Genomic DNA, 26,682 nt, shown 5'->3' with positions numbered 1-26,682 from the left:
AGAGAATGGTGTGACAAACAGAAAACATCCAGTCAGCAGCAGTCCTGAGGGTGAAAACAGCTGGTTGATGAGAGGTTGAAGGAGAATGGGAAGAATCATGCAATCTAACAGTTGGGCCACAAACAGGCAAATAACGGCGCAGTACAACCGTGGTCTGCAGAACGGCTTCTCAGAACGCACAACTCACCGATCTCGGTCACAACCGTGGTCTGCAGTACGGCTTCTCAGAACGCACAACTCACCGATCTCGGTCACAACCGTGGTCTGCAGAACGGCTTCTCAGAACGCACAACTCACCGATCTCGGTCACAACCGTGGTCTGCAGTGCGGCTTCTCACAACGCACAACTCACCGATCTCTGTCACAACCGTGGTCTGCAGTGCGGCTTCTCAAAACGCACAACTCGCCGATCTTTGTCACAACCGTGGTCTGCAGTGCGGCTTCTCGCAACGCACAACTCGCCGATCTTTGTCACAACCGTGGTCTGCAGTGCGGCTTCTCGCAACGCACAACTCGCCGATCTCTGTCACAACCGTGGTCTGCAGTGCGGCTTCTCGCAACGCACAACTCACCGATCTCTGTCACAACCGTGGTCTGCAGTACGGCTTCTCAAAACGCACAACTCACCGATCTCTGTCACAACCGTGGTCTGCAGTGCGGCTTCTCAAAACGCACAACTCACCGATCTCTGTCACAACCGTGGTCTGCAGTGCGGCTTCTCAAAACGCACAACTCACCGATCTCTGTCACAACCGTGGTCTGCAGTGCGGCTTCTCAAAACGCACAACTCGCCGATCTCTGTCACAACCGTGGTCTGCAGTACGGCTTCTCAAAACGCACAACTCGCCGATCTCTGTCACAACCGTGGTCTGCAGTGCGGCTTCTCGCAACGCACAACTCACCGATCTCTGTCACAACCGTGGTCTGCAGTGCGGCTTCTCGCAACGCACAACTCACCGATCTCTGTCACAACCGTGGTCTGCAGTGCGGCTTCTCGCAACGCACAACTCACCGATCTCTGTCACAACCGTGGTCTGCAGTGCGGCTTCTCGCAACGCACAACTCACCGATCTCTGTCACAACCGTGGTCTGCAGTGCGGCTTCTCAAAACGCACAACTCACCGATCTCTGTCACAACCGTGGTCTGCAGTGCGGCTTCTCAAAACGCACAACTCGCCGATCTCTGTCACAACCGTGGTCTGCAGTGCGGCTTCTCGCAACGCACAACTCGCCGATCTCTGTCACAACCGTGGTCTGCAGTGCGGCTTCTCGCAACGCACAACTCGCCGATCTCTGTCACAACCGTGGTCTGCAGTGCGGCATCTCGCAACGCACAACTCGCCGATCTCTGTCACAACCGTGGTCTGCAGTACGGCTTCTCAAAACGCACAACTCACCGATCTCTGTCACAACCGTGGTCTGCAGTACGGCTTCTCAAAACGCACAACTCGCCGATCTCTGTCACAACCGTGGTCTGCAGTGCGGCTTCTCAAAACGCACAACTCACCGATCTCTGTCACAACCGTGGTCTGCAGTGCGGCTTCTCGCAACGCACAACTCGCCGATCTTTGTCACAACCGTGGTCTGCAGTGCGGCTTCTCGCAACGCACGACTCGCCGATTTTTGTCACAACCGTGGTCTGCAGTGCGGCTTCTCGCAACGCACGACTCGCCGATTTTTGTCACAACCGTGGTCTGCAGTGCGGCTTCTCGCAACGCACGACTCGCCGATTTTTGTCACAACCGTGGTCTGCAGTGCGGCTTCTCAAAACGCACAACTCGCCGATCTTTGTCACAACCGTGGTCTGCAGTGCGGCTTCTCAAAACGCACAACTCGCCGATCTTTGTCACAGATGGGCTATTGCAGCAGACGACCACACTGGGTTCCACTCCAATCAGCTAAAAACAAGAAGAAGCGGCTTCAGTGGGCACGCCATCACCAACACTGGACAATTTAGGAGTAGAAAAACATTGCCTGGTGCGACAAGTTCATGTTGCATCATGTTGACGGAAGTTGTAGGATGAGTCCATGGAACCCATCCTGCCTGGTGTCAATGGTACAGTCTGATGGCTGTGGTGTACCAGCATCCAATCTGCAGCAACTGCGTGGTGCCATCATGTCAGCATGGAAAAACATCCCTGTGGAACATTTCCGGCTTGTAGAATCCATGCCCCAAAGAATTCAGGCTCATCACTCATCTTGGAAAAACGTATACTAAAAACTTGAAAATCAATCATTCTGCCATCATTAACACAATGGAAAAATGTAATGATTTATTATTTAAATATTGAAAAAGCAGGGGCTACAGAGAGAAACAAAATGGTGCTGTTTCAGGCCATGTGGTAAACAACAATGCACTATGGATGGAGGTGTGAGCATGCGGGTCTGGACAGAGGAGATGTAGTCGTTGATTGTGTGCGTCTGTAAGTTGTTGTTTGTAGCTTTGTATTTGGTTCTTAACTAACAAAGTGAATTCAGGCTGTCCTGGAGGCAGAGGGGTGTCTGACCCAGTACTAGATGGGTATACCTAATACACTGGCCAGTGAGTGTATATAACCATTGTTTGTACCTTCATGTTACGACCGTGTCCTGTCTCCCAGGTATAATGTAATATTCACGACCGTGTCCTGTCTCCCAGGTATAATGTAATATTCACGACCGTGTCCTGTCTCCCAGGTATAATAAAATATTCACGACCGTGTCCTGTCTCCCAGGTATAATGTGATATTCACGACCGTGTCCTGTCCCCCAGGTATAATGTAATATTCACGACCGTGTCCTGTCTCCCAGGTATAATGTAATATTCACGACCGTGTCCTGTCTCCCAGGTATAATGTGATATTCACGACCGTGTCCTGTCTCCCAGGTATAATGTAATATTCACGACTGTGTCTTGTCTCCCAGGTATAATGTAATATTCACGACCGTGTCCTGTCTCCCAGGTATAATGTAATATTCACGACCGTGTCCTGTCTCCCAGGTATAATGTAATATTCACGACTGTGTCTTGTCTCCCAGGTATAATGTGATATTCACGACCGTGTCCTGTCTCCCAGGTATAATGTAATATTCACGACCGTCTCCCAGGTATAATGTAATATTCACGACCGTCTCCCAGGTATAATGTAATATTCACGACCGTCTCCCAGGTATAATGTAATATTCACGACCGTGTCCTGTCTCCCAGGTATAATGTGATATTCACGACCGTGTCCTGTCTCCCAGGTATAATGTAATATTCACGACCGTGTCCTGTCTCCCAGGTATAATGTGATATTCACGACCGTGTCCTGTCTCCCAGGTATAATGTAATATTCACAACCGTGTCCTGTCTCCCAGGTATAATGTAATATTCACAACCGTGTCCCAGGTATAATGTAATATTCACGACCGTGTCCTGTCTCCCAGGTATAATGTGATATTCACGACCGTGTCCTGTCTCCCAGGTATAATGTAATATTCACAACCGTGTCCTGTCTCCCAGGTATAATGTAATATTCACAACCGTGTCCTGTCTCCAAGGTATAATGTAATATTCACAACCGTGTCCTGTCTCCCAGGTATAATGTAATATTCACGACCGTCTCCCAGGTATAATGTAATATTCACGACCGTCTCCCAGGTATAATGTAATATTCACAACCGTGTCCTGTCTCCAAGGTATAATGTAATATTCACAACCGTGTCCTGTCTCCCAGGTATAATGTAATATTCACGACCGTCTCCCAGGTATAATGTAATATTCACGACCGTCTCCCAGGTATAATGTAATATTCGCGACCGTGTCCTGTCTCCAAGGTATAATGTAATATTCACGACCGTCTCCCAGGTATAATGTAATATTCACGACCGTGTCCTGTCTCCCAGGTATAATGTAATATTCACGACTGTGTCCTGTCTCCAAGGTATAATGTGATATTCACGACCGTGTCCTGTCTCCAAGGTATAATGTAATATTCACGACCGTGTCCTGTCTCCCAGGTATGTGATATTCACGACCGTGTCCTGTCTCCCAGGTATAATGTAATATTCACGACCGTGTCTTGTCTCCCAGGTATAATGTAATATTCACGACCGTCTCCCAGGTATAATGTAATATTCACGACCGTCTCCCAGGTATAATGTAATATTCACGACCGTGTCCTGTCTCCCAGGTATAATGTAATATTCACGACCGTGTCCTGTCTCCCAGGTATAATGTAATATTCACGACCGTGTCCTGTCTCCCAGGTATAATGTAATATTCACGACCGTGTCCCAGGTATAATGTAATATTCACGACCGTGTCCTGTCTCCCAGGTATAATGTGATATTCACGACCGTGTCCTGTCTCCCAGGTATAATGTAATATTCACGACCGTGTCCCAGGTATAATGTAATATTCACGACCGTGTCCCAGGTATAATGTGATATTCACGACCGTGTCCTGTCTCCCAGGTATAATGTAATATTCACGACCGTCTCCCAGGTATAATGTGATATTCACGACCGTGTCCTGTCTCCCAGGTATAATGTAATATTCACGACCGTGTCCCAGGTATAATGTGATATTCACGACCGTGTCCTGTCTCCCAGGTATAATGTGATATTCACAACCGTGTCCCAGGTATAATGTGATATTCACGACCGTGTCCTGTCTCTCAGGTATAATGTGATATTCACGACCGTGTCCTGTCTCCCAGGTATAATGTAATATTCACGACCGTGTCCTGTCTCCCAGGTATAATGTAATATTCACGACCGTGTCCTGTCTCCCAGGTATAATGTAATATTCACGACCGTGTCCTGTCTCCCAGGTATAATGTGATATTCACGACCGTGTCCTGTCTCCCAGGTATAATGTAATATTAACGACCGTGTCCTGTCTCCCAGGTATAATGTGATATTCACGACCGTGTCCTGTCTCCCAGGTATAATGTGATATTCACGACCGTGTCCTGTCTCCCAGGTATAATGTGATATTCACGACCGTGTCCTGTCTCCCAGGTATAATGTGATATTCACGACCGTGTCCTGTCTCCCAGGTATAATGTAATATTCACGACCGTGTCCTGTCTCCCAGGTATAATGTAATATTCACGACCGTGTCCTGTCCCCCAGGTATAATGTGATATTTCGTTACCTGCTGAGTGTGCGGCGGGTGCAGTCTGAGCTGCAGCACTGCTGGGCTCTACAGATGCAGAGGAAACACCTCAAATCCAACCAGACAGATGCTGTCAAGTGGAGGCTACGCAACCACATGGCTTTCCTGGTGGACAATCTGCAGTACTACCTACAGGTCATTATATCTACAGGAAATGACACTTGTCATTTAGCAGACACTGTTACAGTAGTGAGTGCATACGTTGTCATACTGGTCCCCCGTGGGAATCGAACCCACAACCCTGGCTTTCCAAGGGCCATGCTCTACCAACTGAGCCACACGGAACCACAACCACGTGTCATCTGTACATCCAAAGACTAAGTACTGTACAGTGAATCTGGTCTGTTTTTAAGAATAGAGAGCAGTAGTAAAGACAAGACTGTATAGTTTTTTTACCTGTTCATATTCAGCTTTGGGAGGAAATTTGAGAGGCTCAATGCACCACACTCAGTTTACCAGGGCCATATTAATGCAAACAAGCATTCCTTTCTTTGTTCTAGAACTACAATGCACATTTGTTTTTGCTGCTCGGGCCCTCTTTAAAAAAGAGGTCCCATATCTGTATAGCCTGCTCAAAGGTCGTCATAGGAGTTGGCAAGACAACACATCTATTTCTAGGACCAGGCTATGAGTGACCTTGTTGGTGCCATATTTCTAACATGGCTGTGCTGCTCCTCTCTCCTCCCTCAGGTGGACGTGCTGGAGTCTCAGTTCTCTCAGCTGCTGCAGCAGATCAACTCCACCAGAGACTTTGAGAGCATCCGGCTGGCCCACGACCACTTCCTTAGCAACCTGCTAGCACAGTCCTTCATCCTGCTCAAGCCGGTTAGCGTCTCAATTTATTAGCATTTGACGTGAATACAATGTGGCAGTAATTTAAGGCCACTTCAACGTCTTCTTTATTGCAGTCACGTTATGCAGATGATCAGATTGCCATGTCACTTTGATATGGTTCCTGACAAGGTAACCACTTACCTGACCAATGGCACAACGTGACTGAAATGAAGACAACCTTGAAGGTGTTATTGCGCGTTGTGTGCTATTCATGCATTGTTGTCAGTTGGAGATTAACAACACTATCAAATTAGGATTCAGCCTTGAATGACCACTTAGCTATAGTTTCCCATTCATTTTTGAATTTCGTCCAATGTCTTCTCTCCTATCCCAGGTGTTCCACTGTCTGAATGAGATCCTGGAGCTGTGTCATAACTTCTGCTCATTGGTCAGCCAGAACGTGGCTCCGCTGGATGAGAGAGGAACAGCCCAACTGGACATCTTGGTCAAGGTAAGGCTGTCTGCTAGAACTGCTAACAATAACCTTTCACCCATTGTCACGCCTATATTAGTATATTATAGTAATTGCTTGTAATCTTTGGTGCTAGCTAAATGGCCAATGCAAACAATGAAGTACTTCATCTGTAATTTCAGGGTTTCAGTCGTCAGTCCTTCCTGCTCTTCAAGATCCTGTCAGGTGTCAGAAACCACCAGATCAACTCTGACCTGGCTCAGTTGCTGCTCAGGCTGGACTACAACAAGTACTACACCCAGTCAGGAGGCACCCTGGGCAGGTAGGGACCTGACGTGACACTACACTACACCCTGGGCAGCTAGGGACCAGACATGACACTACACTACACCCTGTGCAGGTAGGGACCTGACATGACACTACACTACACCCTGGGCAGGTAGGGACCAGACATGACACTACACTACACCCTGGGCAGGTAGGGACCAGACATGACACTACACCCTGGGCAGGTAGGGACCAGACATGACACTACACCCTGGGCAGGTAAGGACCAGACATGACACTACACTACACCCTGTGCAGGTAGGGACCTGACATGACACTACACTACACCCTGGGCAGGTAGGGACCAGACATGACACTACACTACACCCTGGGCAGGTAGGGACCAGACATGACACTACACCCTGGGCAGGTAGGGACCAGACATGACACTACACCCTGTGCAGGTAGGGACCAGACATGACACTACACCCTGGGCAGGTAAGGACCTGACATGACACTACACTACACCCTGGGCAGGTAAGGACCTGACATGACACTACACCCTGGGCAGGTAGGGACCTGACATGACACTACACCCTGTGCAGGTAGGGACCTGACATGACACTACACCCTGTGCAGGTAGGGACCTGACATGACACTACACTACACCCTGGGCAGGTAGGGACCTGACACTACACCCTGGGCAGGTAGGGACCTGACACTACACTACACCCTAGGCAGGTAGGGACCAGACATGACACTACACCCTGTGCAGGTAGGGACCTGACATGACACTACACTACACCCTGGGCAGGTAGGGACCTGACACTACACCCTGGGCAGGTAGGGACCAGACATGACACTACACCCTAGGCAGGTAGGGACCAGACATGACACTACACCCTGGGCAGGTAGGGACCAGACATGACACTACACTACACCCTGGGCAGGTAGGGACCAGACATGACACTACACCCTGGGCAGGTAGGGACCTGACATGACACTACACCCTGGGCAGGTAGGGACCAGACATGACACTACACCCTGGGCAGGTAGGGACCAGACATGACACTACACTACACCCTAGGCAGGTAGGGACCAGACATGACACTACACCCTGGGCAGGTAAGGACCAGACATGACACTACACCCTGGGCAGGTAGGGACCAGACATGACACTACACTACACCCTAGGCAGGTAGGGACCAGACATGACACTACACCCTGGGCAGGTAGGGACCAGACATGACACTACACTACACCCTAGGCAGGTAGGGACCAGACATGACACTACACCCTGGGCAGGTAGGGACCAGACATGACACTACACTACACCCTAGGCAGGTAGGGACCAGACATGACACTACACCCTGGGCAGGTAGGGACCTGACACTACACCCTGGGCAGGTAGGGATCTGACATGACACTACACTACACCCTGGGCAGGTAGGGACCTGACACTACACCCTGGGCAGGTAGGGATCTGACATGACACTACACTACACCCTGGGCAGGTAGGGACCAGACATGACACTACACCCTGGGCAGGTAGGGACCAGACATGACACTACACCCTGGGCAGGTAAGGACCTGACATGACACTACACCCTGGGCAGGTAGGGACCAGACATGACACTACACCCTGGGCAGGTAGGGACCTAACATGACACTACACCCTGGGCAGGTAGGGACCTGACATGACACTACACTACACCCTGGGCAAATAGGGACCTGACACTACACCCTGGGCAGGTAGGGACCTGACACTACACTACACCCTAGGCAGGTAGGGACCAGACATGACACTACACCCTGGGCAGGTAGGGACCAGACATGACACTACACCCTGGGCAGGTAGGGACCAGACATGACACTACACCCTGGGCAGGTAGGGACCAGACATGACACTACACCCTGGGCAGGTAAGGACCTGACATGACACTACACCCTGGGCAGGTAGGGACCAGACATGACACTACACCCTGGGCAGGTAGGGACCAGACATGACACTACACCCTGGGCAGGTAGGGACCAGACATGACACTACACCCTGGGCAGGTAAGGACCTGACATGACACTACACCCTGGGCAGGTAAGGACCTGACATGACACTACACCCTGGGCAGCTAAGGACCTGACATGAAACTACACCCTGGGCAGGTAGGGACCAGACATGACACTACACCCTGGGCAGGTAGGGACCAGACATGACACTACACCCTGGGCAGGTAGGGACCAGACATGACACTATACCCTGGGCAGGTAGGGACCAGACATGACACTACACTACACCCTGGGAAGGTAGGGACCAGACATGACACTACACCCTGGGCAGGTAGGGACCAGACATGACACTACACCCTGGGCAGGTAGGGACCAGACATGACACTACACCCTGGGCAGGTAGGGACCAGACATGACACTACACCCTGGGCAGGTAAGGACCTGACATGACACTACACTACACCCTGGGCAGGTAAGGACCTGACATGACACTATACACCCTGGGCAGGTAGGGACCTGACATGACACTACACTACACCCTGGGCAGGTAGGGACCTGACATGACACTACACTACACCCTGGGCAGGTAGGGACCTGACATGACACTACACTACACCCTGGGCAGGTAGGGACCAGACATGACACTACACCCTGGGCAGATAGGGACCAGACATGACACTACACTACACCCTGGGCAGGTAGGGACCTGACATGACACTACACTACACCCTGGGCAGGTAGGGACCAGACATGACACTACACCCTGGGCAGGTAGGGACCAGACATGACACTACACTACACCCTGGGCAGGTAAGGACCTGACATGACACTACACTACACCCTGGGCAGGTAAGGACCAGACATGACACTACACTACACCCTGTGCAGGTAAGGACCTGACATGACACTATACACCCTGGGCAGGTAGGGACCTGACATGACACTACACTACACCCTGTGCAGGTAAGGACCAGACATGACACTACACTACACCCTGGGCAGGTAAGGACCAGACATGACACTACACTACACCCTGTGCAGGTAAGGACCTGACATGACACTATACACCCTGGGCAGGTAGGGACCTGACATGACACTACACTTTACCCTGTGCAGGTAGGGACCAGACATGACACTACACTACACCCTGGGCAGGTAGGGACCTGACATGACACTACACCCTGGGCAGGTAAGGACCTGACATGACACTACACTACACCCTGTGCAGGTAGGGACCAGACATGACACTACACTACACCCTGGGCAGGTAAGGACCTAACACTACACTACACCCTGGGCAGGTAGGGACCTGACATGACACTACACTACACCCTGGGCAGGTAGGGACCTAACATGACACTACACCCTGGGCAGGTAGGGACCAGACATGACACTACACTACACTACACCCTGGGCAGGTAGGGACCAGACATGACACTACACCCTGGGCAGGTAGGGACCAGACATGACACTACACCCTGGGCAGGTAGGGACCTGACATGACACTATACCCTGGGCAGGTAGGGACCAGACATGACACTACACCCTGGGCAGGTAGGGACCAGACATGACACTATACCCTGGGCAGGTAGGGACCTGACATGACACTATACCCTGGGCAGGTAGGGACCAGACATGACACTACACCCTGGGCAGGTAGGGACCAGACATGACACTACACCCTGGGCAGGTAGGGACCAGACATGACACTATACCCTGGGCAGGTAAGGACCTGACATGACACTACACCCTGGGCAGGTAAGGACCTGACATGACACTACACCCTGGGCAGGTAGGGACCAGACATGACACTATACCCTGGGCAGGTAGGGACCTGATTAAGAACTACATTGATTGAAATGTTGCTGCACTAAATATCTGAGAGCATTGTGCTATTTTCTTCACATGGCACTACATACACCCTTCAAAAGAGGCTTTCAGGTTGAGGTGCACCCCTCAATGCAGATCAGCTCCCCCTCTACCAATCCTAACCTTAACCAATCGTGGAGAACATAGCCGGTCCTGCCCTCCCTGGAGCCCTAAGCAAAATTCTGCTAAGGGCCCCTCCTACCTGACATGTAAACCATTTGCCATTGTCACACCTGACACCCCAGTGCTCCCACTACAATCCTCCCTCCTTTAAATCAGTTTGCTCCATCTGTCGGCCTAAGGATAAGTAGACCTAGACAGAACAGAATGAGGTATAAACAAACAATATTTAATGAATATATTTTCTATAGAATCTTAAGATAATTGAATATTAACATAAATAAGAAATTGTAGAAAATAATCAAATATAACACTGAGCTTCGGCTCTGCTGCCTGGTAATTAGTCCAGTCCTCACAAGTAGAGCTTTGTCTATACAATGTAAACATAAGCCTATAGACTATGGCTGCAGCTAAATGTCTCAAAATAGTCATAAAACCTATACAGCTGTGTGATTTAACTTTGGTTCCCTCTACAGCCTGGGCATTTTTTTCAGCATCAGCATGGACACCAGTCTGTCTGGAAGAAATTGAGAAAGTATGTCACATAGTTATGTAAGCAGTCATTTACACAAATGCACTTCTGCCATACAATCTTAAAATGTTACTAAGTGTCCAAACATTTGATTTAAAATCTTACCATCAAAATATTCCTCTTCTGCACATTCTTGAGGCAAAGTCATCAATGATGTCATCATAGGACATACGTTTCCCCACCTCATGATGGCCAGACCACCCAAACGTTCCTGTGACATGGAAGACCTCACGTAGATTTGATGAGCTTTTATTTTGAAAAGCTCCTCTCTGCCGATTCTACTGTTACTGGTAGAGTGACTGCAATTCTTAGGGATGTCCAAAGGTTAGGATAGAGTTCCTCCAGGTTCTCACAGAGAAAGGAAAGCAGCTCAAAGGCAGTCATCTGATGGCAGATCAGGTACATTCTGAATGTCGTGTGCCAGATCCATTCCACTGATGTCACAGTCATCTCTGAAGGTCAGAGTGTTTAACTTCCATGCACTGAGCCTTTAAAGATTCACTGGACATCTGAGAGGCAGTGCTGAAGGTCAGCAGCACTCCATATTTGGTTTTCACCTGGTTGAGTGTTTCAAATCTCTCATCATGGATGTCACAGCAGAGTCGACCACAATGCTGAAGTAGTTTACAAGATTTTTCTGTGCATCAGTCACTCGTTCATCAGGAGCCTCATAGCTGAAATGCCTCTGGCTGTTTCTGTCTCTTCTCTTTCAGAACAGCCTCCACATTAATTTCTTCACAAATGCTTTTGGCTGTTGTCTGGGCCTCAGAGAATCCAGTTTCCCGGTATGTAGTGAGGGAGGCCTTTGCATTTGAGATTAAATTCACTGCCATATCCAACTGCATTGAGGCGGATTGGACGAGCTTGTTCACCTCGTTTGTCATTGTCAGTATCTCACACCATAGAACACAGCAAATCAAGAAGCGGTAGGACCCAACTTCCTCTGCAAGTGCTTGTGCCTCCACTTTGGCAGCAGGATTGTTGATCATCTGTCTGGCTTCCAGTAATGCCTCCCAAACCCCAGAAGCCTGATACATGATTGCATGAACACTTTGGAGCCTACTCTCACATCTTGTGTCACTCGGTTATGTTCACGTGGTTCTTCAAAACACTCCATCTTTGTGTGCCAGCTGAAAATAAGTTGAAGAGCTTTTGCACATGCCCAAAGGTTTAGAGTATGTGCGCCACATGGGATGAACACGACTCTGGGATGTTTTTTGATCAGTCTGGCCTTACTCCTTGGTGCTTGCCCTTCATGTTGCCCCCATTATCATAAGCTTGCCCTCTGCAATCTTCAAATGGAATCTTCAGCTCCTTCAGCTTATCTAAGATGACAGTCGACAGATTCAAGCCTGTTGTAACCTCAACATTCACAAAGCCAAGGAAGTGATCTTTGATCTCTGGCTTTCCCTTAAAGCCACGCTTCTCAGAATAATGGAAATTTGCTCCTGGTGACTAATGTCAGGTGTACAGTCCAAGATAATGGAGAAGTACTTTGAGTCTCTTACTTGAGTCACTATTGCTTCCAGAATCTTGTCACTCACAATCTGTATCGGCTCATTCTGTGTGCGCGTCCCAAGGTAATGAGCATGTGTCTCTCCATCTTTCATTTTGTTCAGATGGTTTTCCATAACGGGGTCACATTTTGCCAGTAATGCAACCTCTTTTAGGAAGTTTCCATTATCTGGTTGGAAGAGTTTGTCTGATGAACCCCTGAATGCTAGGTTTCTGTCAGCCAGAGACTGGGTGATACTTATTAAATGTGTAAGGACATCCCACCATCTCGTTCTTTCAGCCTCCAAAATTGTCATTTGTATCTGGTCAAGAGTCTGTCCAGACTTAGGCGCAGATCAAGTTCTCTCCACTTAATCATATTGTTAGTGTGTTCAGGACTACCCTCATGGTGTTTCAGAATGGCGTAGATATTTGACCAGTCATTCACACCTTCCTTTATTATTTTGTAGTCTTGAGTAAAAAAGAGCTTACAGCAAAAACAATGCACAGTGTTGTTTTTGATTATGAAAGCCAGCTCCTGGTCATCTTTTCCCCAAATGACAGCTGTCTCTGTAATAAGCCTGAATGGAAACTAAGAAAAATCCAGTCCTAGTTTGAATGGACCTCAGCGCACTAACTCAGTCCTCAAAGTCTATTAAGACTGAGGGCCAATCTGCTGGGTCATTTGGTGGAGCAGCAACTGTTCTATTATGGTCTGAGCTGCTTGTATCTGATGCTGGCTGTACACCTCTGGTTGTGTTAGTACTGGCTGAGGCTGCCTGTACTTCACCTGGGTCTGTGTTAGTACTGGCTGAGGCTGCCTGTACTTCACCTGGGTCTGTGTTAGTACTGGCTGAGGCTGCCTGTACTTCACCTGGGTCTGTGTTAGTACTGGCTGAGGCTGCCTGTACTTCACCTGGGTCTGTGTTAGTACTGGCTGAGGCTGCCTGTACTTCACCTGGGTCTGTGTTAGTACTGGCTGAGGCTGCCTGTACTTCACCTGGGTCTGTGTTAGTACTGGCTGAGGCTGCCTGTACTTCACCTGGGTCTGTGTTAGTACTGGCTGAGGCTGCCTGTACTTCACCTGGGTCTGTGTTAGTACTGGCTGAGGCTGCCTGTACTTCACCTGGGTCTGTGTTAGTGCTTGTCGGAGACGACTGTATTGGGTCTGTGTTAGTATTTGCTGAAGACGGCTGTACTGGGTCTGTGTTAGTACTTGCTGAAGATGGCTGTACTGGGTCTGTGTTAGTTCTGGCTGAGGCTCAACTGAGTCTGTGCTATATTTTCAAATATAAAATACTATTTATACTATGGCTTGGCTGAATACTTGGTTATTATTACTGAGAGATGTGCATCCATATTGCCCAGCTAATCAACTTTTAAATTCAATATATATGTCAATCTATTGCTTTCCATCTTGCATTAGTCCAGTTGTAACTAAACCTTCACTGAGAGACTAAATATAATTTTAAAACAAGACAATGATTGAGTGCCATCACGCCCATATATTGTCTGGACTGGCTTTTACAGAGGTTGCTGCTGGAAAGCGCAAGTTTCATTTCGTGCACGCGCGACGCGATTATCTTTTCTGAGCTGCAGTTTATAAACACTGTTGCCCGTTGTATTTCACTCTCACATTTGTCAGGCACACAGCCCTGGAAGTGGCTGGCAAGCAACGGACAGACCAGGAGATGCACTGCCCAGCTAGGTTAGCAAGACAGGCAGACTAGAGAGAGATGCACTGCCCAGCTAGGTTAGGCAGACAGGCAGACTAGAGAGAGATGCACTGCCCAGCTAGGTTAGCCAGACAGGCAGACTAGAGAGAGATGCACTGCCCAGCTAGGTTAGGCAGACAGACAGACTAGAGAGAGATGCACTGCCCAGCTAGGTTAGGCAGACTAGAGAGAGATGCACTGCCCAGCAAGGTTAGCAAGACAGGCAGACTAGAGAGAGATGCACTGCCCAGCAAGGTTAGCCAGACAGGCAGACTAGAGAGAGATGCACTGCCCAGCTAGGTTAGCCAGACAGGCAGACTAGAGAGAGATGCACTGCCCAGCTAGGTTAGCAAGACAGGCAGACTAGAGAGAGATGCACTGCCCAGCTAGGTTAGCCAGACAGGCAGACTAGAGAGAGATGCACTGCCCAGCTAGGTTAGCCAGACAGGCAGACTAGAGAAAGATGCACTGCCCAGCTAGGTTAGGCAGACTAGAGAGAGATGCACTGCCCAGCTAGGTTAGCCAGACAGGCAGACTAGAGAGAGATGCACTGCCCAGCTAGGTTAGCCAGACAGGCAGACTAGAGAGAGATGCACTGCCCAGCTAGGTTAGGCAGACTAGAGAGAGATGCACTGCCCAGCTAGGTTAGCCAGACAGGCAGACTAGAGAGAGATGCATTGCCCAGCTAGGTTAGCCAGACAGGCAGACTAGAGAGAGATGCACTGCCCAGCTAGGTTAGCCAGACAGGCAGACTAGAGAGAGATGCACTGCCCAGCTAGGTTAGCCAGACAGGCAGACTAGAGAGAGATGCACTGCCCAGCAAGGTTAGGCAGACTAGAGAGAGATGCACTGCCCAGCTAGGTTAGCCAGACAGGCAGACTAGAGAGAGATGCATTGCCCAGCTAGGTTAGCCAGACAGGCAGACTAGAGAGAGATGCACTGCCCAGCTAGGTTAGCCAGACAGGCAGACTAGAGAGAGATGCACTGCCCAGCTAGGTTAGCCAGACAGGCAGACTAGAGAGAGATGCACTGCCCAGCTAGGTTAGGCAGACTAGAGAGAGATGCACTGCCCAGCTAGGTTAGCCAGACAGGCAGACTAGAGAGAGATGCACTGCCCAGCTAGGTTAGCCAGACAGGCAGACTAGAGAGAGATGCACTGCCCAGCTAGGTTAGGCAGACTAGAGAGAGATGCACTGCCCAGCTAGGTTAGCCAGACAGGCAGACTAGAGAGAGATGCACTGCCCAGCTAGGTTAGCCAGACAGGCAGACTAGAGAGAGATGCACTGCCCCGCTAGGTTAGCCAGACAGACAGACTAGAGAGAGATGCACTGCAAGCTAGCACATCAACTTAACGTTACTGTTATTTGCTGACATCAAACTTGGAGAGCACACCAGTTTACCTGATTGTGTCGTGGACAATCGGTTCAAATATAACGCTGACAAGAACTTGTAAAATCAAACATGCTTTTTTAATACAATTGTATAGCAATCTCGAATGTCCCGCGGAACACACCCCTTCCCAGAGCACTGGTTCGCTCTTTTATACACACATAGTATTATGTCCATCCCTTATGAAGTCATTCACCACCATCTGCTTTCAATTAGTTTATAATGGTGGCCGGACCCTCTATCCCAGTGTGTCAACAGACCCCATGCCCCTTCCCTTCACCACTAAATCAATGCACTCTTTGTTCTGTTCTCCCCTATCCTTAGTGTGCCCAATTCCTTAGGCGCCTATGTGTCTGACATGTATGTACTTAATGGAATGGTCAGACTATGTCTAGTGTCCAATTGCTTTAGGCGAACATGTGTCTGGTATGTATGTTATTTTACTGTTCAGCTATCTTATGCCTTTATATGTTATCCATGTGTCTAATCAAATTTTTCTCCTACAATTGCTGATCCCGCAATTCACTCATGGTGTTTTCTCCTTTCGTGACCAGAAGGATAGTCCCCGCTTCATTCTCTCATTGAAGTTGTAAACATTGACACCCGCTGGGAGGCGGGGCCCTACGCAACTTGCGTAGTGAGCGTATAGGGCTGCCCGGCTCTGGTGGGGAAAATGCAAAACTGACCCAAGATCAGCGTCTAGGGGGAACTTAACCCTACACACCCCTCAACACTGATACCTGTATTTTGCCTCCATTTGCAGTTTCTGATTGGGAGAGAAAATGGAGGAGGATTTCCAGAGGTCTTGAGTACAAGCATTCCAGACCATTTATCTTCAAGTCGGATGGAAGGACTTGAAAATCAGTATGTTGTTGCTTAACCCCATTGTGTCCTGAAACGTCTCTGATACTATCTTCATTTCAATGAATGTCCTGTATGGTTCCTCTAGCCTGGTCCCAGATCGGTTTGCTCTGTATGAGTTGGCTATACAGCACAAACCGATTTTGAGAACAGGCTGTTTCAATCAGATACAAGCTCTGTTACTTACCCTATTGTATAAATTGTAAATACTGTATCATTAATGTGTGTGCCTTTTCATGAAGAAACAGACAAATAAACCATAATTAAAATGAAATAGTCAGTTTATTATTCCATAAAAACAGACAGGTTAAAACTATATACAGTAGCATGCAATTGAACTGATACACACCGTTAACCACGTTAAATGTATTGTATGTAGGTACAAGTTGCTCCTAAACACTGACACAGGGTCAGATATCCCTCATAATGGTTATGATTGTGAGTTGGGAAACTGATCCCAGATCTGAGGATAAGGGCATCTTCTACCTACAATAAACCTTTGTGTGCGAAGGGAGGCTCGGATTAGGATGTGTAGTCATGACGATATTGGGGGTTGCTATGGTATTCCAGGCGCTCCCCACAGATCAGACTGTGGATTAGCCACTCGGGCGACACCATGGGTACTTCCTGTGATGTCACACTCTTCAGAACCAACGGCGGACAGGTGCGGTCTGTGACCACCACGTCAAACTTGCCCACAGGAATGTCTGTTGACGCAAACATAAGACGCATTATGAAAGCAGACATGCATTTGTCTCTACTCAAAGCTCAAGGTCATCTTTTACTCTAGAATGTTACCTAGTGATCATCTTGAACTACTTGTTGCGTAGGGATCAAGATTAGAAACATTAGCTTGACAATAATGTAACAAACAGAGGGGGGGTGTAACACAGGAGAACAGAAAGTGGAAAAGGTGGATTGAACCTGTGACCTTGAGGGCTAATAAGTGTTACCATACAGACACACCAACATGTTTGTTTTGATAGTTAATTTTCAAGCACAGTGCTAGGTCATGATTAGTAATGGGACAGGTGAGCATATATTGTACGTACCAGAGCTGTCCTTTTCTGCTTGGTGCTGTCTCACAGAGGAAGCTCCATTCATCATCAGCAGCTCAGACCACAGCTCCGCCGGCTCCTCAAATACCAACAGGACCCGCAGGGCCTTAAACGGGCTGCAGCGCGGATGCCTGATCAAAATAAACAAAAGCACTCAATGCATTCCCCTCAGGAACATATTCATTCTTGAAGTGTTTTGTTCACTTTGAATGCATGACTCTTGTGTTGCACTCTCTATAGCCACCGTGGTTATTTGTTTTGACCTGCTGGTCATCTAGGAACGGTTTACACATCTGGCACATGTACTCTTAAAATCTCCACCTGGTACATCCAGAAGAGGACTGGCCACCCCTCAGAGCCTGGTTCCTCTAGGTTTCTTCCTAGGTTCCTGTTTTTCCTAGCCACTGTGCTTGTGCATTGCTTGCTCTTAGGGGGTTTTAGGCTGGGTATCTGTAAAGCACTTTGTGACAACTGCTATTGTTAAAAGGGTTTTATAAAATGTGTTTAATTGATAGACTGTGGATGCCATTATAATAGACTACCAGTGTTTACATTTCTATCACTTGAGGGCCGACTTAAACTGCCTGCATTAATATTCCTATATGATGGGGACAGGTGTAGTCTGACAACCTTTGGATATAAACAACTACAATCCCCACCATTCCACTATGCGCTCGTCAGGGCCCACTCCGGCGGGCAGCAGGTAGTTCCTGTAGTTGAGCAGCTTGCCCTCCTTGCAACAGTCCCTCACCCAGATGTGAGACACACACGGCACGCCACTGGCCACACACAGCAGGTACTTCCTGGTTCGGCTATGCTGGTCGGTGATCAGCAGGCTCTGATAGGCCGCCTTGCACTGCAGAGGGAGGGAAACAAGAGATGGCAATATTAGAAATTGAATATGTAGAACGAAAGCTAAACATTGCATTCTTTTAGTGGAGCAATTGAGGGAAGAATGCTGAAATGGAACTTGAACCAGGGACCCTTTGTTTACAGAGCAAGTGCACTACCTCCTGTGACATACAGTTGAAGTCAGAAGTTTACATACACCTTAGCCAAATACATTTAACTCAGTTTTTCACAATTCCTGACATTTAATCCTAGTAAAAATTCCCTGTCTTAGTTCAGTTAGGATCACCACTTTATTTTAAAAATGTGAAATGTCAGAGAGAATGATTTATTTCAGCTTTTATTTTATCACATTCCCAGTAGGTCAGAAGTTTACATACACTCAATTTGTGTTTGGTAGCATTGCCTTTAAATTGTTTAACTTGGGTCAAACGTTTCGGGTAGCCTTCCACAATAAGTTATGGGAATTTGGCCCATTCCTCCTGACAGAGCTGGTGTAACTGAGTCAGGTTTGTAGGCCTCCTTGCTCGCACGTGCTTTTTCAGTTCTGCCCACATATTTTCTATGGGATTGAGGTCAGGGCATTGTGATGGCCACTCCAATACCTTGACTTTGTTGTCCTTAAGCCATGTTGTTATAACTTTGGAAGTATGGACAATGACCCCAAGCATTTGGAAGACCCATTTGAAACCAAGCTTTAACTTCATGACTGATGTCTTGATGTTGCTTCAATATATCCACATCATTTTCCTCCTCGTGATGCCATCTATTTTGTGAAGTGCACCAGTCCCTCCTGCAGCAAAGCACCCCCACAACATGATGCTGCCACCCTCGTGCTTCATGGTTGGGATGGTGTTCTTCGGCTTGCAAGCCTCCCCCTTTTTCCTCCAAACATAACGATGGTTATATGGCCAAACAGTTCTATTTTTGTTTCATCAGACCAGAGGACATTTCTTCAAAAAGTACAATCTTTGTCCCCATATGCAGTTGTCTGGCCAAACCGTAGTCTGGCTTTTTTTAATGGCCGTTTTGGAGCAGTGGCTTCTTCCTTGCTGAGCGGCCTTTCAGGTTATGTGGATGTAGATACTTTTGTACCTGTTTCCTCCAGCATCTTCACAAGGTCCTTTGTTGTTCTGGGATTGATTTGCACTTTTCGCACCAAAGTACGTTCATCTCTAGAAGACAGAACACGTCTCCTTCCTGAGCGGTATGATGGCTGCGTGGTCCCATGGTGTTTATACTTGCGTACTATTGTTTGTACAGATGAACGTGGTACCTTCATGCGTTTGGAAATTGCTCCCAAGGATGAACCAGGCTTGTGGAGGTCTACAATTTTTTTTCTTCTGAGGTCTTGGCTGATTTCTTTTGATTTTCCCATGATGTCAAGCAAAGAGGCACTGAGTTTGAAGGTAGGCCTTGAAATACATCCACAGGTACACCTCCAATTGATTCAAATTATGTCAATTAGCCTATCAGAAGCTTCTAAAGCCATGACATCCTTTTCTGGAATTTTCCAAGCTGTTTAACGGCACAGTCAACTTAGTGTATGTAAACTGCTGACCCACTGGATTGTGATACAGTGAATTCTAAGTGAAATAATCTGTCTGTAAACAATTGTTGGAAAAATTACTTGTGTCATGCACAAAGTAGATGTCCTAACCGACTTGCCAAAACTATAGTTTGTTAACAAGAAATTTGTGGAGTGGTTGAAAAACAAGTTTTAATGACTCCAACCTAAGTGTATGTAAACTTCCAACTTCAACTGTAGGTGCAGAGGATGTAGTGCGCCTACATAAAATAATGCCTCCCCACTGTCTCTTCGCTCTCCATATACCATGAGAACTGACATGGCTGTAGAAGTGTGCTCATAGAAATAGAATTGCAGAGGCTTTGTCCCTTCTAGTAATTCTATCTCTATGGGTGTTCCATGTCACCTGTTCCTCGTTGAAGTCGTGGAGGATGAAGCCTGCTCCGGCTTCGAGCTGGGTCTCAGTGTAGCGTTTGTGATAGGGGGCCGTCTGCACATACTCTATTGGAGGGAAAGGACAACATAAAACATGTTAACATACACAATCATAGAGAGATCTTTAGCTGTCATTTAGATAAACAAAAAAGGATGTCGGTGTGTCTTAAATTAATTAAATACATTTCATTGAGGCTGCACAGACCACTGTGGAAGACCTTTGCCTAAAACTATCCAGATTCCTGGGCAGAATTCTTACTTGAGATCCACACACTCAGTAAAAATTTTCTTGCAAGTTTCCCATTGACATGAATTAATTATTAACACTAAAGTCTCAAAGTTAGGATTCTGCCGATTTATGAATATCTGTCAAACTTTAATATTGGAATGAACAACAAATTAGAGACCCCATAATAATTAAAATATAAATGTGGGGCTCCCCAAAAAGGTCAAAGATTTCAATGTTGTGCACCCCCAAAAGACAATGTATAATTTGAACACTGGAATTAACTATCCCTTTAAGGGGTGTTCCACTGTCTGGGAATACACAAGGGTCCCATCCACAATCGACCCCTAGACCCTATGCTTTATGCACGTGGAGATCTGACTGGATTTGAGAGGTGTTTGCAATTTGATAGTACTGTAGCTCCACCCTGTCCTCTGATAAGCCAGATGGAGTTTCACCATATTGCTTATACCAATCAAATCCTCTCCGATCTCCACAAGGGCGTAGGGTTTAGGGGTAGATTTGGGATTGGGCCATAGCCTTCTCACCCTCCTCGCCATCGCTGATTGGCTGGTTGGTCTGGCGGTCGCTCTCTGATGATGCGGTCAGCATGAAGGCAAAGCCGAGGAAGAGAGATGCACTCTGAGGCAGCGGGCCGTGAGTCTCCACCAGGTCACTATGGTCCCAGGGCAGGTCGGTGCCACTGCCTGAGGTGTTACACACACCAACCCGCTGACCTGTGGAGAGAAATGAATGGATGGACACATACAGACACCCAATGAGGGACACATACAGAGAGAGAGAAATAAAAGAGAGAAATAGAGAGACAGCAGAAATTAGAAACCATCAATGAAACACCTGGAATTGTGTATTTCAAGAGAGAAAAGGTCTGAGGAAAAAGAGCTTTATAACAGAGTGAGGAAGAACCCGAACACCACCGGTGCAGTAAAACACGAGGTTCAGCCCTTCAATCAACTAAAGGAAAACAGCTTTGACTTGACACTTCTCTCAATGTTATGAAACATTGTCTGCCGTCACTCAAAACAAGTTTTTGGGATCCGTGCGTGGTTCAAAGGGTGAAAGGTTTATGGAAAGACACCCCTCTAAGCAAAAAGCCAGTGGATAACATAAAAACACACCTTTACCTGTTTCCTCTACACATGTGGACCAACACCAAGTCTATTAGTAGTTATTCACATACCAACTCAGCCTGAGGTCCTCTGTCGCTCCGTTGGTAAAGCATGGCACTTGCAACGCCAGGATAGTGGTTTCAATTCCCAGGACCACCCGTTTAAACATTTTTTTTTTTACATTTTACCTTTATTTAACTAGGAAAGTCAGTTAATAACAAATTCTTATTTTCAATGACGGCCTAGGAACTGCCTTGTTCATGGGCAGAACAACATGTTTTACCTTGTCAGCTCAGGGATTCGATCTTGCAACCTTTCGGTTACTAGTCCAACATTAACCACCAGGCTACCTGCCACAAGGTACATAAAATGTATGCAGTATGCACGCATGACTAAGTGGCTTTGGATAAAAGCGTCTGCTAAATTGCATATATTATTATATTATAGAGAGTTGCAGTGCACTGTGGGAGTCAAAAATGTCTGTGGGTCTAAATACAAACTCAAAGGCTTTATGACTGGTTATATACTGTAATCTCTATAGAGAGCTAGCAATACTAAGAATACTCTTTACAGAAAATATTTCAAATATCCAAATCTTTATTAAAAAAATTTTGTGTTAAAAACAACATGACATTTTCAATGCGTGCCCTGCTCTTATAGTTCATAATTACATTCAGAATTAAAAACTACCAATACTGACTAAAACCAATTGTATTAATAGTTAAATGTACATTGCAGCAGTCTAAAAATTCTGCACCCCACTGAGACCAATTATGTTAATAAATATAGAAATACATTTCTAGAATGTATAAAATGCCTGCACCTATCCAAACCATCACCAAGGGCTCTCAGTCCACTGTTCTGTGGTCAGGTCTGTATGGTTTGCTCAGTGATCTATGCTCTGAGGTTGGGGTTGAGGTTAGGGCTGTGGCTTAGTGTTAAAAAGCCTGGGGTTGAGGTTAGGGCTGTGGCTTAGTGTTAAAAAGCCTGGGGTTGAGGTTAGGGCTGTGGCTTAGTGTTACATAGACTGGAGTTGGGGTTGAGGTTAGGGCTGTGGCTTAGTGTTACATAGACTGGAGTTGGGGTTGAGGTTAGGGCTGTGGCTTAGTGTTACATAGACTGGAGTTGGGGTTGAGGTTAGGGCTGTGGCTTAGTGTTACATAGACTGGAGTTGGGGTTGAGGTTAGGGCTGTGGCTTAGTGTTACATAGACTGGGGTTGAGGTTATGGCTGTGGCTTAGTGTTACATAGACTGGGGTTGAGGTTAGGGCTGTGGTTTAGTGTTACATAGACTGGAGTTGGGGTTGAGGTTAGGGCTGTGGCTTAGTGTTACATAGACTGGGGTTGAGGTTAGGGCTGTGGCTTAGTGTTACATAGACTGGGGTTGAGGTTAGGGCTGTGGCTTAGTGTTACATAGACTGGGGTTGAGGTTAGGGCTGTGGCTTAGTGTTACATAGACTGGGGTTGAGGTTAGGGCTGTGGTTTAGTGTTACATAGACTGGAGTTGGGGTTGAGGTTAGGGCTGTGGCTTAGTGTTACATAGACTGGAGTTGGGGTTGAGGTTAGGGCTGTGGTTTAGTGTTACATAGACTGGAGTTGGGGTTGAGGTTAGGGCTGTGGCTTAGTGTTACATAGACTGGAGTTGGGGTTGAGGTTAGGGCTGTGGCTTAGTGTTACATAGACTGGAGTTGGGGTTGAGGTTAGGGCTGTGGCTTAGTGTTACATAGACTGGGGTTGAGGTTAGGTCTGTGGCTTAGTGTTACATAGACTGGGGTTGAGGTTAGGGCTGTGGTTTAGTGTTACATAGACTGGAGTTGGGGTTGAGGTTAGGGCTGTGGCTTAGTGTTACATAGACTGGGGTTGAGGTTAGGGCTGTGGCTTAGTGTTAAAACGCCTGGGGTTGAGGTTAGGGCTGTGGTTTAGTCTTACATAGACTGGAGTTGGGGTTGGGCATTTTAGGTTTTGGGTTGACATTTAAGTTGAACCTAAATGTTTGAGGTTACAGTTGAGAGTTTAGGCTTGGACACAGAGGTTAGGTGTAGGGTCAGGGTTAAGGTTAGGATGACTAGGTCTCCGTACCGGCTCTGGCTCCCCCTCCCCCTCTGCGACCTCGCTTAGCCGGGGTCCTGTCCCTGTCCTCAGAGCTGATCAGCTTCCTCTTCCCAGAGGGGCCAGGGGTGAGGGGGCTGGCCCCTCCTGTGATCCCCCTGCGTCTCCTCTTCCCCTCCACCAGGTTATCTGTGGAAGACAGCGCCATAGAATGTACTCATTATATCTCTACTTCAATCTGTGGGGGCGGGCACAGCAATGTCACACGTCATCACACTTGACACGGAAATGACACTAACGTTTAATCCCACTTCTGTTTGATGAAACACTCGGCAGATTCTTCCTGTATGAAGAAATCACTGTTCTCAGAGACTTGGGAGTCTTTATCAAGCTATGTGAAATGTAGAGATGACTCAACTCAAACTTAAGAGGAGTAATGTAATATATTTCCTTATTGGGCAGTGCTCACATTATACCATTTAACATTATCATGCCAACCCAACCCAGACTGTACTGTTTTTATTTAACCGGGTAAGTTGACTGAGAACACTTTCTCATTTACAGCAATGACCTGGGTAATAGTTACAGGGGAGAGGAGTGGAGATGAATGAGCCAATTGGAAGCTGGGGATGATTGGGAATTTAGCCAGGACACCAGGGTTAACACCCCTACTCTTATAATAAGTGCCATGGGATCTTTTAGTGACCACAGAGAGTCAGGACACCCGTTTAACATCCCATCCAAAAGACTGCACCCTACACAGGGCAATGTCCCCAATCACTGCCCTGGGGCATTGGGATATTTTTTATAATTTTTTTAGACCAGAGAAAAGAGTGCCTCCTACTGGCCCTCCAACACCACTTCCAGCAGCATCTGGTCTCACATCCAGGGACCACCCAGGACCAACCCTGCTTAGCTTCAGAAGCAAGCCAGCAGTGGGATGCAGGGTGGTATGCTACTGTGCTAGGTGCAATCATTTAGTTTCACATTGTCCTTTCCAGAAGAGTTTCAGCAACTATTGTGTTAGCGTAACCAGGCCAGTGCAGTACAGCTTGGCTCAGTGTGGAAAGGGTACTTGTGGTTCTCGCCAGGGCACGGCTATATGGTTCTCACTCAGTCAATCCTCAAAGCTTCGTGTTCGTCTTACCCAGGCTGATATCAGAGGCCTTGGCCAGGGGTGTGGAGGGCTCGTAGGGCCCCAGGCCGTACTGTTCTCTCAGCCTGTTGCCTTGCTCCATGGTCAGGATGACAGAGCTGCGGCTGTACCACTGCCTCTCTACAGCTGTAGTGGCTGTAGTTTGGCCCTCCCTCTCTACAGCTGTAGTGGCTGTAGTCTGGCCCTCCCTCTCTACAGCTGTAGTGGCTGTAGTCTGGCCCTCCCTCTCTACAGCTGTAGTCTGGCCCTGCTTCTCCACACTGTAGAACAAGTCCTCGCCCTCCTTCTTGTAGTCCTTCACTCGACCTGGGGAGAGAAGGCAAAGAAGGGTTGAAAAGCAGTCAAATTTGCATCATATCAGCTACATGGAGAAAAACAACAGTCAATTGAAGAGAGACTACTGTACACTGATGTTAACATTCCACTGAAGATCCATTACATTTGTAGAGAGTTAGGATCACCAATGTGCCGGAGCTTCTTTTCCATTTAAAGACAAATGGGAAAAGGGCCAACCACATGAAGGGAAATGAGTTTACAGTGACCTGTGTTGAGAATCGAATTGTCTTCTTTTTCTATCCTCCACTCCAAACCCATTACAACCCCATTCTCTCTTCTCCTGTCCTCTCCTGTCCTGCGTCCAGATTCTCCACACGTGTTTTCACACTCCCTGTCATGCGTTTAACCATGGGAGAAACTTACTCCAGTTAATGCTTACACCAAACCAGTCATATGCTTTTAAATCCATGTCAGGGATTGTTCAAGTGGAAACTTTGGGAGTGTAAACAATCTGTCTTCTCCTTTCCCCTTCTCATGCCACGTTCAAAACAACTGGGAACTCTCTGGCTTTCAAAACTACTGGGAACGAGGGAAAGAAACGAGCTTGGACTGGGAAAAAAATCGGTTTGAACGGTCATTCCAACTCAGGTCTCTTTCTAAAGCTCCGACTTTCCGACCTGAAGATCACCGACGTCATGATTTGACCTCATATTTTTTCAGAGTTCCCAGTTGTTTTGAACGTGGAATCACCTGTGCTGAAGTACTCGTCCTCCAGCAGTGCCGTGACCTCAGTGTCCAGGGGGATGGGGTCGCACAGCAGGATGTCCTTGCCCGTGACCTCGCACTCATAGCTGTCATCGAAGAGCAGCCGGTAACGCCCCTCGCCCAGGTCCTTGGTGATGCGGCCTGAGTAGAAGTAGCCGTTGCTGGACCACTTGGCCACCACGCGAAGCCCCACGAAGCTGCTCCCAGTTGGGCTGCCTTCATCTTGGGAAGTGGTGGTGAGGAGAGACGTGGAGGAGTGGCTGGGGACCGCTGGGCTGTCTGGGATGTGCGGGGTGGGACACAGGCGGGTGTAGGGCTCATCCTCGGAGGACAGGGGTTGGCCGCGGGCATTGGCACGCGGGACGCCGGCACCCCTGAGAGAGTCAATAGGACAAAGAGCACCATCAACATTTTGAACATTACAGACAGATATGTTTAGAAACGTTATGTAAAGAATAGATCAGCATTACTCCTCTAGTGGAACAGACCAGTCATGTTCTATATACTGTACATTTCTTCCAGTAGTGCTTTAAAAGTTTGGGCTCCTTATAGTCAATAAGAAACATACATG

At 47.7% G+C, this 26,682-nt stretch overlaps 2 protein-coding genes and 1 non-coding gene across 3 annotated transcripts in view; 1 reads left to right on the top strand and 2 right to left on the bottom strand.

Annotated features, from left to right (window-relative positions):
* The window catches only part of tubgcp4 (tubulin, gamma complex associated protein 4), a 29,168-nt gene extending 12,254 nt beyond the window's left edge, over positions 1-16,914 (top strand). Inside the window, exons 14-18 of the mRNA XM_055921797.1 lie at positions 5,101-5,278; positions 5,834-5,968; positions 6,312-6,428; positions 6,572-6,711; positions 16,543-16,914. Of these exons, the coding sequence (XP_055777772.1) occupies positions 5,101-5,278; positions 5,834-5,968; positions 6,312-6,428; positions 6,572-6,711; positions 16,543-16,549 (577 nt within the window). The 3' untranslated portion in view covers positions 16,550-16,914. The remainder of the gene's footprint in view (positions 1-5,100; positions 5,279-5,833; positions 5,969-6,311; positions 6,429-6,571; positions 6,712-16,542) is intronic.
* On the bottom strand, positions 5,355-5,430 carry trnap-ugg (transfer RNA proline (anticodon UGG)). The gene has a single exon. It is a non-coding gene; the product is annotated as a tRNA-Pro (tRNA).
* tp53bp1 (tumor protein p53 binding protein, 1) overlaps positions 16,904-26,682 on the bottom strand; it is a 33,817-nt gene continuing 24,038 nt past the window's right edge. The window contains exons 17-24 of the mRNA XM_055918543.1: positions 26,097-26,564; positions 25,062-25,376; positions 23,945-24,103; positions 21,285-21,473; positions 20,482-20,576; positions 18,358-18,554; positions 17,693-17,829; positions 16,904-17,347 (exon numbers count right to left, since the gene is read on the bottom strand). Coding sequence (XP_055774518.1) covers positions 17,163-17,347; positions 17,693-17,829; positions 18,358-18,554; positions 20,482-20,576; positions 21,285-21,473; positions 23,945-24,103; positions 25,062-25,376; positions 26,097-26,564 — 1,745 coding nt within the window. The 3' untranslated portion in view covers positions 16,904-17,162. The remainder of the gene's footprint in view (positions 17,348-17,692; positions 17,830-18,357; positions 18,555-20,481; positions 20,577-21,284; positions 21,474-23,944; positions 24,104-25,061; positions 25,377-26,096; positions 26,565-26,682) is intronic.

This window comes from Salvelinus fontinalis, chromosome 4 (assembly GCF_029448725.1).
Source record: "Salvelinus fontinalis isolate EN_2023a chromosome 4, ASM2944872v1, whole genome shotgun sequence".
NCBI classification, from domain to species: Eukaryota; Metazoa; Chordata; class Actinopteri; order Salmoniformes; family Salmonidae; genus Salvelinus; species Salvelinus fontinalis.
Note: the sequence above shows the minus strand (reverse complement) of the source record. Positions and strands in the feature narration are given on the sequence as shown.